This window comes from Rhinopithecus roxellana, chromosome 7 (assembly GCF_007565055.1).
Source record: "Rhinopithecus roxellana isolate Shanxi Qingling chromosome 7, ASM756505v1, whole genome shotgun sequence".
In the NCBI taxonomy this organism is placed as follows: domain Eukaryota; kingdom Metazoa; phylum Chordata; class Mammalia; order Primates; family Cercopithecidae; genus Rhinopithecus; species Rhinopithecus roxellana.
Window position 1 is genome coordinate 92,192,983 of NC_044555.1, and position 14,121 is coordinate 92,207,103.

General features: G+C 41.3%; 1 protein-coding gene across 2 annotated transcripts in view; it reads left to right on the forward strand.

The window, feature by feature from the left end:
• The window catches only part of DOCK11 (dedicator of cytokinesis 11), a 195,086-nt gene that overhangs the window by 57,932 nt on the left and 123,033 nt on the right, over window positions 1-14,121 (forward strand). For both annotated transcript variants that reach the window (XM_030933580.1, XM_010365537.2), the window contains exons 7-8: window positions 9,171-9,305; window positions 13,578-13,755. In XM_030933580.1, the coding sequence (XP_030789440.1) occupies window positions 9,171-9,305; window positions 13,578-13,755 (313 nt within the window). The remainder of the gene's footprint in view (window positions 1-9,170; window positions 9,306-13,577; window positions 13,756-14,121) is intronic.

Below are 14,121 nucleotides of genomic sequence, written 5' to 3' on the forward strand. Positions count from 1 at the left end.
ATGTGCATCACTCCACGAGTCACAGTGCTCCGTGCCCAAGCACTTCCTCTCACCGAAGAGGGTGCTGGCATCATGCAGTTCTTGCAAAAGCTCCGTTGCGCTGGGTGTGGTGGCATGTGCCTGTAATCCCAGCTACTCAAGAGGCTGAGTCAGGAGGATCACTTGAGCCCAGGAATTTGAATTGAGCCCAGGAGTTTGAACCTGCAGTGAGCTATGATTGTGCCACTGCACTCCAGCCTGGGCACAAAGTGAGACCTCATCCCTTTAAAAACAAAACAAAATGAAACAAACAAACAAACAAAAAAACAACGCTTTGTTGGTTGTTTGGGTGCAGTGAACATTTAGCACTTATAATTTGCTCTGTTCTTCGTATTCAGGTTAAAACAGGACAAGCCTTATCATAGCGATTAATTTCTTCAATTTGTGGTTTCTAGTTAATGAGGATGCCACTAGTTAATGATGAATTGTTGCCACTCTTCAATTCCTGGAAAAGTATTAGAGAGAAGTTTTAAGATGTCATAGAGAATACACGAACCTTTAGATAGAAACAGCAATCCTAACAGACCCCTATTCATTTATATCCTCTCTTTCCCAAGTAGCTGCTAGAGACATCTGCTTTATTCAACTTATTTTCATATCAACGAAGAAATGTAATGTGGGCTTAGATAGCTGTGATATTGGACATAGCCTTCCCCTGGTATTTAGAACTATTTTTTCCTAAGAGATATAATGATATATGGAGGAATTTAATCTTCAGGGTGGTTTTTGCATTTTTAAAAAATTGCTGCAGATTCTTGGCCAACTCCTGGGACACCCACCTTTATGCATCTTTTTGGCTCAATTTGGTCACATTCCTCTAGCTCTCTCCTCCCCATTCTCAGCAATTAAACATTGAAGTGCCTTGATATGATATCGGGGTTGCAAGTTCAACTGGTTGATGTATGACTCACTTCTAGTGCCCTTTAAAATTTTTTTTGGCACAAAAGAGAGCCATTTGTTATATATCCAGAGTCCAAAAGTCCTTAACTCCTTAACTCTTCCAGGAGGGATTTTCCCTCCTCTGTAGTGGGAGAACATCAAATCAAATGAGGATTTGACCTAAGAAAGCACATAAGATATTAAAATAATTGCTAGGAGGTCAAGGTCACTATGTGTGTTAGAACGAAAGGAAGCGAAAATATTTTATTTTTGATATGTTAGTCCAATTGTATTCTCAAATCTACCAGACTGTCTCTTACAGCTAACAAATGGATTGCATTCATGTATTGTGCATGAGATTTTTTCAGTAATTTGTTTTTTATGTTTTGTTTTCCCTCATTCATATTACTTCTCAAAAACCATTTATTAGGTGCTTCCTATGTGTCAGACACTATTGGGCATCAACAAATTCATGACCAAATAGATAATTTCTTAATTTAATTTTTTCAGAGACAAGGTCTTACTATATTGCCCTGGCTAGAGTGCAGTGGCACAATCATAGCTCCCTGCAGCCTCCAACACCTGGGCTGAAGCGATTCTCCTCCTCAGGCTCCCAAGTACCTGGGACTACAGGTGCATTCCACCATGCCTGGCTATCAAATAGATATTGAATGCCTTGTTAATACAAGGTATTAGCATTGTGAAGGGTAGAGAGAAGTGTCAGATGTAGAGCTTAAAACCTTTTTGGGACGGTGGGCTGGGCACAGTGGCTCACACCTGTAATCCCAGCACTTTGGGAGGCCAAGGTGGGCTGATAACTTGAGGTCAAAAGTTCGAGACCAGCCTGGCCAACATAGTGAAACGCTGTCTCTACTAAAAATACAAAAATTAGCCAGGCGTGATGGCGTGCACCTGTAATATCAGCTACTCGGGAGGCTGAGGCACGAGAATCGCTTGAACCCAGGAGGCAGAGGTTGTGGTGAGCTGAGATCACACCGCTGCACTCCAGCCTGGGCAACAGAGTGAGACTCTGTCTCAAAAAAAAAAAAAACCACCTTTTTGGGGAGGTGAGACACACACTAAAAATAATTGTTTAAAGATGGATGGTACAGTGACCAAGTGCTACATGAATCTAGATCATTGTGGCCTGGGGTCAGAGAAGGCTTCTTGAAGAAGGCAGGGCCCTGAAGGAAGTGAATCAGAAAGGAGAAAGTGAATGTGCCAGGCAATATGTATAAGGCAGAATGGTTAGGTGAAGCTGAGTAGTCATGGGAGATGAAGTTGGTTTGGTCCTTTGGTATCACCTTGTGCCTCCATTTCTCTTCTGTAATATGGAGGGCATAACAGTAATGACCACACAAATTGTTACTTAGGATTCAATGAAATAATGCAAGGAAAGCACTTAACCAGAGACTGTAATGCACAAAGCACCCCACAGATGTTAGCAATTGTTGTTATTTTATATTATTAGGGTTGTGGGAGGGCCTTGAATGCCAGTATCTGGCATGTGTGCCTTATTATGTGAGTAATTGAGAGTCACTGATTATTTGAGCAGTGTTATGCCGTGCTGAAATACATCTGATAAAATAATTTGTGTTTAGTGAGAAAGGTGGATTGTAGACCCCTCCTACTAGACTTTGCTTTAAATCAAATAGTTGAAGAACTCTTCAGTGCCCAGATTTGGTAGCATTATTTAAGAAAAGCTATTTGATTTTTACTCAGTTTCTCAGTGGGTAGGACAGTGTCATATATTAAAACTTGGGGCCGGGTGTGGTGGCTCATGCCTGTAATGCCAGCACTTTGGGAAGCCAAGCCAGAAGGATCACTTGAGGTCAGGAGTTCGAGACCAGCCTGGGCAACATGGTGAAACCCTGTCTCCACTAAAAATACAAAAAGCTTAGCCGGGTATGGTGACACACACCTGTAGTCCCACCCACTTGAGAGACTGAGGTGGGAGGATCACTTGAACCCAGGAGGCTGAGGTTGCAGTGAGCTGAGATTGTGCTACTGCACTCCAGCCTGGGCGACAGAGTGAGACTTCATCTCGAAAAGAAAAAAACAAAACAAACAAACTTGATAGGACTGTAAATGACATGATGGAGAGAGGTGAGTGATGTATCAGGTTACCAGCGTAGTGGTAGGGATTCTTCAGCAGGACGAAGTTCCTGGCATTCTGGTATTATTACTGCAACTCACTTTTCTAAGTCCTGTGGTTCTTTTTCCCCATTGTTTCTTTCATTTTTGTGCAGAACAGTTCTAAGACCCAGTGTGTCTCTGTCTCTCCTGCTTTCTCCTTTTCCTTGCTGGCTCTTCCATTGTGTTCTGTCTGAGACATTAGGCAAGTTCCCCCACATCATTTCTACATTGCTCCTGGCCTGCCTACTCCACCTCTAAACCTTTGAAGCATCCTTTCTAAGGGTTTCTAGTTCATGCAACTTAGCAGTAAATAATTACCCCTCTAGGTAACACACAATAGGTAAACACTCTTGGGATTTGTTGTATAGAATGATAAAAGATTTTCCTACTTTCTTTTCTTTTCTTTTTTCTTTTTTTGGACACAGGATCTCGCTCTGTCACCCAGGCTGGAGTGCAGCAGCACAATCTCTGCTCACTGCAACCTCTGCCTCCTGAGTTCAAGCACTTCTCCAGCCTCAGCCTCTCAAGTAGCTGGGATTACAGGTGCACACCACCACGCCCGACTAATTTTTGTACTTTTAGTAGAGACGGGGTTTCACCATGTTGGCCATGCTGGTCTTGAACCCCTGACCTCAGGTGATCCACCCGCATGGGCCTCCCAAAGTGCTGGGATTACAGACGTGAGCCGCCACCCTCAGCCATTTTCCTACTTTGAGGATACTAAGTGCTCCAACTTTCCTTCCTTTGTTTAATCTTTGATGCAGCCGAATGACAAAAGGCCTTTGTTCCTGCTCCAGAAGGAGTTCAAAAAGGTTGTCATCTAGCCAGGCGCAGTGGCTCACACCTGTAGTCCCAGCACTTTGGGAGACTGTGGGTAGATCACTTGAGGCCGGGAGTTCAAGACCAGCCTGGCCAATATGGTGAAACCCCATCTCTACTAAAAATGCAAAAAAAAAAAAAAAAAAAAAAAAAAAAAAAAAAAAATTAGCTAGGTGTGGTGGCATGCGCCTATAATCCCAGCTACTTGGGAGGCCGAGGCGGGAGAATTGCTTGAATCCAGGAGGCGGAGGTTACAGTAAGCCGAGATCATACCACTGCACTACAGCCTGGGCAACAGAGTATGGCTCTGTCTCCAGAAAAAAAACAAAAAACAGTTTGTCATTCCAACAGCTTGGGACCTTCAGCAGACTTGGCAGGACCTGATCCTATAGAATCAAATCCTTTGGCTTGTTCTCTGTTTTATTCTTGTGGGTGGTCTGAATGGGCCACTCTTCAGGATCCATGTTCCTCACTGAGTAAGGTGGGGAATTTTCGGCTGTGTTCACCATCTAACAAAAATAATAAAGACAAGGAGGAGAAAGAAGAGTACGGGCATTACAGAGAAACACAATTCTGTTGGATGAAACCACTGGGGAATCTGTGCTGGAAATGGGATTATTCATTCATTGTTTATTCATTTTGAAACATTTTACTGAGTCCAGGCATTGTTATAGGTACTGGGGGGATAACAGCAGTAGATGAAACATGAAACTTCATGGGCTAGAAAGAGATGGCAAATAAAACAGATAGATGAATAACATATTTGTATAGGGGTCACTCCATGAAAAAGATATAACTGGGTGCTATGATGAGGGCAGGTGGTACAGAAGGCCTCCCAGAGGAGAGGAGATTGAAGCAAAGACCTGAAAGGAGTAAGAAAGTAAACTGTGTGGATAGTGAGGACAGCAGATTCTAGGCTGAGGAAACAGGAAGTACAGAGACCCAAAGGAGCTTACTTGAGATATTTGAGTAACAGCAGATAAGCCAGTATAGCTGGAGCAAAAAGATGAGAAATAGAGTCCAAGGAAGGCTGGGCGCAGTGGTTCATGCCTGTAATCCCAACACTTGGGGAGGCCAAGGCAGGTGGATCATGAGGTCAGGAGATCGAGACCATCCTGGCTAACATGGTGAAACCCCATCTCTACTAAAAATACAAAAAAATTAGCCGGGCGTGGTGGCACACGCCTGTAGTCCCAGCTACTCGGGAGGCTGAGGCAGGAGAATGGCGTGAACCTGGGAGGTGGAGCTTGCAGTGAGCCAAGATCGCACCACTGCACACCAACCTGGGTGACAGAGTGAGACTCTGTCTCAGGAAAAAAAAAAAAAAAAAAGAAAGAAAGAAAGAAAAAGAAAAGAAATAAAATCCAACAAGTAATCTGAGGCCAGATCCTGTACAGTGTTCTGGGCTATGGTGAGGATTTTAGATCTTACTGTAAAGTAAGATGGGAAGCTATTGGAGGATTTGGGCAAGATTCTCTTTGTAGCCATTATCCTATTCTGATTCCAGTTCTATCAGTGACTTGCCTGTGTGAACTTTTTTTTTTTTTTTTTTTTTTTTTGAGACAGGGCCTTGCTCTCCCGCCCAGGCTGGAGTACAGTGGTGTGATCTCAGCTCACTGCAGCCTCCACCTCCCGGGTTCAAGTAATTCTCTCACCTCAGCCTCCCAAGTAGCTGGGATTACAGGGGTGTGCCACCATGCCTGGCTAATTTTTTGCTTTTTTAATAGAGACACGGTTTCACCATGTTGGCCAGGCTGGTCTCGAACTTCTGACCTCAGATGTTCCACCCGCCTCGGCTTCCCAAAGAGTTGGGATTACAGGCATGAACCACCACTCCTGGCTGCCTGTGTGAACTTGAACGAGCTCTTGGTCCCTCAGTTTGCTGTTAGGTAAAATGTGGGTAATGATACTTATCCCCAAGAGGTATTAAAACAATTAGCTATTAGTTACAAAAGACTTGCAGCCTTCGAATGACAGGTATGATATAGAATAATTACCATTATTCTGTATAGTCGTTATTGTAACACCTGTCTTCTTTTAGAAATGTAAAAAATTATCTAAACTTATACCCTAAATAGCTGCATTGTAGAAATTTTTTAAATGTCCAGGAAGTTATGTTTCTGATTTCCCTTTGATTTCCATGTGAGAGATTTAGGATATTCCTTTCTTCTTTGCAAAAGAGATCTTAAAAGCTTCTCAGAAGTTGAAACCCAACATATATCATAAAATATTAGAATGAGAAGAGATCTTAGAATGTGTTGGGCAGAGTCTGATTTCTACATAGAGATGACTTTTAAAAATATTCCTTACTGTCCAAACTCTGTGTTTCCAGTGTATGAGAAATCACGTAGGGAGAGTAGCTTCCAGGCTAGGAAGGCTGCTGTGTTATTTGTTCAAGTTGAATGAAATTATTTGTAGATTGTGGAAAAGTATGATCTTACAGATCATCTGGTCTGATCTCATCATTTTACAAGCGAGTAAACTGACAGAAGCAGAGTCTTGAGGACAATTTCACTGCTGGTTAGCAGGAGATACCGGCTGAGAATCAGTATCATAAGACTTTCAGGCATCTGCTCTTTCTGAGTGCTCTTTCAGGCATCATGTTCTGTCCCCAGATTCATAAGCTACCTACCCTCGTGTCACATTTAGATATAATTGCAATGTTACAGGAAGTGATTTGCTGTAATTTCATATCCCTTTCTGTCTCCATTGTAATGATGTGCTTTGCTAATATTGGAAGTGGTGGCTGCCACAGAATTTCTGTGCTTGGTGAGGCAGCTGTACGTGGAAAAAAAATTGCCCAGACTATAATTTGACTGTATGCCACAAATGTTTTGCTCTGTATTTTCTCTTCTGCCTCTCTCTTTGTTGCTGGCTGTTGACTCTGCAAGTGGATTCTATAGGCTGTCCCACTGAAGCAGCAGAATTTCGGTTTTAGATTTGAACAATTCAAATCTAAATTTTTTCATATTTTTCTCATGTTACTTTTGGCCTGAAAGATGTATTCTAATTTTGTTATAGATAATTATTGTGATAACTTTAAAAAGCAATGTGTTACACAAAGTTAGTGCTCATTACATGTTTATTCATTTGAAATGACCTCAGCATGTAATTTTAAGCCTTGTATTCCCATGATTTTAATGATAGATGTGAACCATTGTCATGAAAATGAGCAAATAGGCCGGGCAGTGTGGCTCACGCCTGTAATCCTAGCACTTTGGGGAGCTGAGGCAGAAGGATCCTCTGAGTTCAGGAGTTTGAGACCAGTGTGGGCAACATAGGGAGACCCTGTCTCTAATAAAAATAAAAATAAAATAAGCAAATATACGTATCTCATCACCATTATGATTAACATTTTCCTTTAATATTAATCTAGATTTCTTCCAGCAAACTTAAATGTGGATTAATTGAATATGAGAATATATGTATATATTCTCACATATATGAGATATGTAAATATGTGAAAGATATAAATATGCCCACACATTCTCTTTCTGTTCCTTTGCATACTAATACAATAACATTTAATTGACTGGAATTGTAAAACAAGGTGATGTTTTCTGCTTGGACTCTTTTTTTTTTTTTTTTGAGACGTTGTCTCACTCTCTCTCCCAGGCTGGAGTGCAGTGGGGCGATTTCAGCTCACTGCAAGCTCCGCCTCCCGGGTTCATGCCATTCTCCTGCCTCAGCCTCCTGAGTAGCTGGGACTACAGGCGCCCACCACCGCATCCAGCTAATTCTTTTGAAGTTTTTAATAGAGACAGGGTTTCACTGTGTTAGCCAGGATGGTCTCGATCTCCTGACCTCGTGATCCACCTGCCTTGGCCTCCCAAAGTGCTGGGATTACAGGCATGAGCCACTGTGCCCGGCCTGGACTCTTTTCTGTTGATAGCATATAGCCTACATGGCCCCTTCCTGAGATAGAAACTGTAGCATTTATCAGTCTAACCTGTTAGGGTATTCCTTACACTGATACATATTTTTGTCATTCGTTAAAAAATCAATGATATTTATACAAGTCAAAAATAACCATCAATGTTATTTATTTTTACTGGTTCTTCTAAAAAGAAATGCCCCTTAAGGCTTTTATATATTTTGCTTGATCATACTATGGAGAAATAAATTGATGTTTCAGGTACTTTGCCAGACGTTAAGTTCTTGGCAAGAATGACCTTGCCAAATAATACTCTTTGCATAATTAAAGTTCTCAAAGTGATCAGGGATCATATCGAATAATCAGATGGTTGATTAAAAGTGACAAGCTTAAATTTTAAAGCCAGGTTCTTCGAATAAGACAAGATGCATAGGAATGCATTTCTTCAATAATCACCAGGAGTCTATTTCCTAGCTGCTCTTCCCATCCCACCCTGAAGTGATTTCAGATCTATCATCCTGGGAAATTGCAACTTGAATAAGCTCTGCCTTTCACTGTGACAATTGCTTGACATAGCCTGCAGTTTGTGACTTACTGAAAGAAGCATCAATTCATCAGAGAGCTCCTAATCCCTTTTCTCACCTCTTTTATCAGGCTCTCAAAGTCTGTTTTTAGGGGAGAATAGAGGGACGGCATGAACTCATCAGGCAGTCCCCAACCTTTTCCCGTTCCTATGGGCTTTGCTGTGAGTTGTAGCAACAGGCTTCTCCTTAACTACTGTGAATCCCTAACTCCAAACAAACGGCATAGTTCCATTAGGGCTGTTGATTTAAATATCAGCACTTGGGGCACTCAACAACTGGTAGGCAACTAATGAGTCCGTGCTTCCCTGTGAGTACCCTGTAAACTGGACTTTCAGAAGCAAAGACACTGGTACAGTGTAGATGAGTGCAGTAGGATGTGTAGGTGAGATGGAAATATGTAATGTGGGTGTATATATAATATATATGTATATATACACACACATATATATGTGTATATATATGCTTTTTATATTTATTCTTGAATTTGTGGTCCTAGAAACCAAATTAAAAGGATCTAATCATGGTTTGCAATTAAATGGGAAAAGAATGCTATAGTGAAAGGGTCAGGAGATTCAGATATCAAAATGCTTTATACATTTCAGTGTTAAATCTTAATTATTGTTCTCTAGGTATTTGATTAACTGAGGGTAAATCATGTGACTTTCATTCACTATCTTTAAAAAATGAAGATAATGATAATTCCTAACATCTTGTCAGGGTTGTCTGAAGATTGTCCAGGCACAATGCCTGGCAGGCCTTTGAGGTTTTTAGTTCAGAGAAACTATTCAAATGCAATGTATATGTAACAAATGTATCATTGCTGGGTTTTCCCTATGTAGGTATTCAAGAGACGATATTTTTACTTGACCCAACTTCCTGATGGTTCATATATTCTCAATTCCTATAAAGATGAGAAAAATTCAAAAGAATCGAAAGGTTGCATCTACCTGGACGCCTGCATTGATGTTGTTCAGGTAAGGCCATCAAGGTAATCCTTCTCTTTTTCTAAGAGGGTGACTGATAAACTATTAAGAACCCCAGATGGCTGGGTGTGGTGGCTCATGCCTGTAATCCCAGCACTTTGAGAGGCTGAGGCAGGAGGATCACTTGAACCTAGGAGTTCATCAGCCTAGGCAACAAAGAGACCCCGTCTCTGCAAAAAAAATACAAAAAATTACCCAGACACGGTGGCATATTCCTGTAGTCCCAGCTACTCTGGAGGCTGAGGTGGGAGGATCACTTGAGTCTAGGAGGTTGAGGCTGCAGTGAGCTGTGATTGCACCACTGCACTCCAGCCTGGGTGACAGAGCAAGACCCTGTCTACAAAAAAGAAAAGAGAAAAAAAGAAAAAGTGACTGGGTGCAGTGGCTCATGCGTATAATCCCTGCACTTTGTGAGACTGAGGCAGGCAGATCACTTGAGGTCAGGAGTTCGAGACCAGCCTAGGCAACATGGCGAAACCCCATCTCTACTAAAAATACAAAAATTTGCCGGGTGTGGTGGCACGCGCCTGTAATCCCAGCTACATGGGAGGCTGGGAGAATCGCTTGAACCCGGGAGTTGGAGGTTGCAGTGAGCCAAGATGGTGCCACTACGCTTCAGCCTGGGTGATGGAGTGAGACTCTCACAAAAAAAAAAAAAAAAAAAAAAAAAAAAGGAAAGAAAACAAACATCCGCATTTTTCTATCTTGATTGATGGCACCTCCATCCTCCGAAACATCCACACTAGAAAGCTCAGAATCCTTTTCAGTGCCCTGTTCTTGCTCAGTGCCAATATTTAAATGTTTATCAGGTCTCTTTGAGTCTGGCTCTAAAGTGCCTCTTAACCTCTTACCTCCTATTTTCATTGCCCTTTCTCCGGTTCTCCCTTTTATCATCACTGGCCTAAAGTTGCGCTTTTATGCCTCCTGATTTCTTGTCTTGCTCCAGTTCAACTTCCTAAGATATAGATTGGGTCAGTCATTTGCCTTCTCCAAATCTTTTGGCTCTTGATTTATTGTCTTACAGAGTCAACTCTAAAGCTTTTGCCATGACATTGAAGGCCCATAGTGATTTGGCCTCACTGTACTTTCTAGCCTCATCCCCCCTGAACCCCCTTGTGTATTCTGTGCTCTGGTCACACCAGGCTAAGCATTCTAAGGCGTTTCACACATATATGGCTTGCCTTACATTTTTTCCCTCTTCTTGCTACATGTAATTTCTCTTTCTATTCCTGTTTGAACCTTATCTTTTATGACTCAGCTTAAAGGCTACTTCTGCCATGAAAAGTTTTGTGTTTCCTTCCTCACCCTCATGACTATCAAGTAGAATTAAGCTCCACCTCTCCTGTGCTAACCATTTTGCTTTTCCTTCTGTCATACAACTGATCACATTCTAATTTTGGTTTATTCTACACATTCCTTTTGGGATTACAGGGACCATCTCTTACTCATTTTTGTTTCTTCTATAATAATTACCAGGGTCTTGCACACAGTAGGGACTTAATGAATGTTTGTTGATATGAATTACTGAGGGGACACAGACAAAAACAGGGTGGGAAGTAGAGGGCAGAGAGATTATCTGAATGGGAAGTCAATTGACTGTGAAACAGAAGTCATTATTACAGAGCCAGGGTGGTGTGGTGGACTAGAAGGATGGGCTGATTAGGAGGAAAGCGATGTTAGTTCAACACTCTCAATTTACCTATATCTTCATCTTCAGAACTGTGAAGTGGGATTAGTAATATCTATATACTCCATCAAACAAGATTGTTGTGAGGATCAAATGAGAAAATACCTTTAGGGCATGATGTTGTGTGCCTGTAGTGCCAGCTACTCAGGAGCCTGTCGCAGGAGGATTGCTTATCTTACTGAAGACCTTTCTTATCTTACTGGAAGAACAAAGCACACACAATTTCTGGGTTGACCTTTCTTTGTAGTGCTTCCCTCATCTAATTTATTTTTATTATCATTTGGAAAATTTTTTTCTTTTCTTTTCTTTTTTATTTTTTTCAAGACAGAGTATCACTATGTTGCCTAGGCTGGAGTGCAGTGGCGCAATCTCAGCTTGCTGTAACCTCCACCTCCTGGGTTCAGGCGATTCTCCTGCCTAGAGTAGGTGGGATTAGATGCACTCGCCGCCATGCCTGGCTAAGTTTTGTATTTTTGGTAGAGATGTTGTATAACTTTCTCCTTAATTCAGTTAAAACCGGTTCTTGTCACATAACCAGGAAAGATTAGGCTTATGGACACATAGAAGGGTGAGAAGTGGAATTTACTGGGTGAAAAGGAAAAATAACTCTCACCAAAGTGAGAGAGTCCTGCTAGCAGGTTTCCCACCTCACAGATTGAAGGTTTCATCGGGGACCCTTGGCTGTCTCCTGTCTCTATCAGAGATGGGCTTTCTCCATGTTGGCCAGCCTGGTCTCGAACTCCTGACTTCAAGTGATCCGCTCACCTCAGCCACCCAAAGTGCTGGGATTACAGGTGTGAGCCACCATGCTCAGCCCCCCTCATCTATTTATGATACCGCCTCCCAAATATTTTCAAATGTATAAATCTTTATGACTTGAAACAGCAGTTTAATTTCATCCTTTCCTAGACTCCAAAGATTAGGAGGAGGAACTTTCTTGGTTCCTTCTTGAATAATGCCCATGCAGTGGAAAATTATTGATTGATGAGCATTTCTTGAAATTAATGCTGTGGGATTTGAAAAGGGTAGTATGTCATTTCTTTTGTCATGACAGAGAAGGTGGTAAAGTAAAAGAATGTATCAGCATGTTTGAGAAAAGGAAGAGACTTATTTTCCTTGTGTGGTGGTATTCAGCACAGGTTACTTCCATGTATTTTACGGAGAGTCACAATTTAATGTGATCCAACTATGGTTGTATGGTCTTACTTTTTCTTTCTTTTTTTTACCAAGCCCTTCCTCCTCCTCCTCCTCCTCCTCCTCCTCCTCCTCTTCCTCGTCTTCTTCTTCTTCTTCCCCTTTCACTTCCCCTTCCCCTTCTTCTTCTTTCTCTCTGTCTCTCTCTCTCTCTTTCTTTCTTTTTTTGAAACAGAGTCTTGCCTTGTCTGGAGTGCAGTGGCATGATCATATCTCACTGCAGCCTTGCAGCCTTGAACTCCTTGCTGCAGGGAATCCACCTTAGCCTCCAAAGTGCTGAGATTACGTGCATAAACCACCATGCTTAGCCTTCTCTTTTTAATTTTTAATTATTTTTTTGAGGTAGGATCTCACTGTATTGCCCCGGCTGGAGTGTAGTAGTGTCATCTTGGCTCACTGCACCCTTGAACTCCTAGGCTTAGATGATTCTCCCACCTCAGCCTCCCGAGTAGCTGGGACTACAGCCACGTGCCATCACGCCTGGCTAATTTTTCTTTTTTGTAGAGATGAGGTTTCACCACTTTGCTCAGGCTAGTCTCAAACTCCTGGGCTCAAGCAATCCTCCCTCAGTCTCCCAAAGTGCTAGGACTACAGGTGTGAGCCACTGCCCCCGTCTTTACTTTTTCATTGTTGTGGATATGGAATATTTCTACATATTTTGGGGGTACATGTGATAGTTCAGTACAAGTATACAATATGCAAATGATCAAATCAGAGTAATTGGCTTATCCATCACCTCAAGTGTGTATCATTTCATTGTGTTAGGAACATTCCAAGTCTACTCTTCTAGTTATTTTGAAATATACAATAAATTATTGTTAACTATGGTCGCCCTATTGTGCTGCCAAACTCTGTAGTCTTCTTTTATACTACTGTGATACAGTTGATACTGTGTGTGGTAAAATGAGTTAGGATCTGTAGTACCTTTTATGGTGAGATATAAATTAAGTATCAGATTTGTTTCAGGTCATATTTAAATTTTTTGAAGTGCTGACTTTGAAAATCCTTAAGTATTCAAGGAAAAGTTTGAACAGGCTGGAAATTGTAAAATGTTTGCTTACTTTTTTGGTGGTACTTTGATTTTCTAAATGTGAAGGATGCCAAAAGGCCTTAAATGATAATACTTAACAAGTATTGTTTTCTGCCAACTTTATGCATATTCATACTACTGTGCTCAGTCCTGAGGTGAACAAAAAATATATTTAACATAGTCATTTGCTGTCGTAGAGTGTCTGTTTCTTACTGAACGAAGCAGTTATTTCATGAAAGTCTTGACGCACATATATACTAAGCTGAGATAAAAATAAATACAAACTAATGAAATCTAATAGTAAAAGGACAACTAAACTAACTGAACACATGCTTTTTTTTCCCCCTTCTAGTGCCCCAAAATGCGCCGTCATGCTTTTGAACTCAAGATGTTAGATAAGTATAGCCATTATCTGGCTGCTGAAACTGAGCAGGAAATGGAGGAATGGTTGATAACTTTGAAAAAGATTATTCAGATCAATACCGACAGTTTAGTTCAAGAGAAAAAGGAGACGGTAGAAACAGCACAAGGTCAGAATTTTAAAGTGATTTGTTATTGAAGTAAAGCCCTTGTCTTTATTCCATGGAAATGCCCTCTGTGCAGGGTGAATAGAGAACTCTTAATCTTAAAAGTTGACCTGCTTCTTCATTAATAAGTGACTGTGCAGGTTGATAGACTTTTTAAAAATAGTTGATGCTGTATGGGCTCTGACACATGAAATATAACCAGACTAAAACAGATAGAAAATTCATGGCAGGTTTTCAAAAGTCCATTAAAGTTTTCCCTATGCTTTCATAATAGAAATTCTTTGCAATAAATCTAGTAGGAGAGGATGGGTGGGAGAGATAGTTAGGATACTCCTCTTAGGTTATTAGTAATGGTCTGTATGGTTTAGA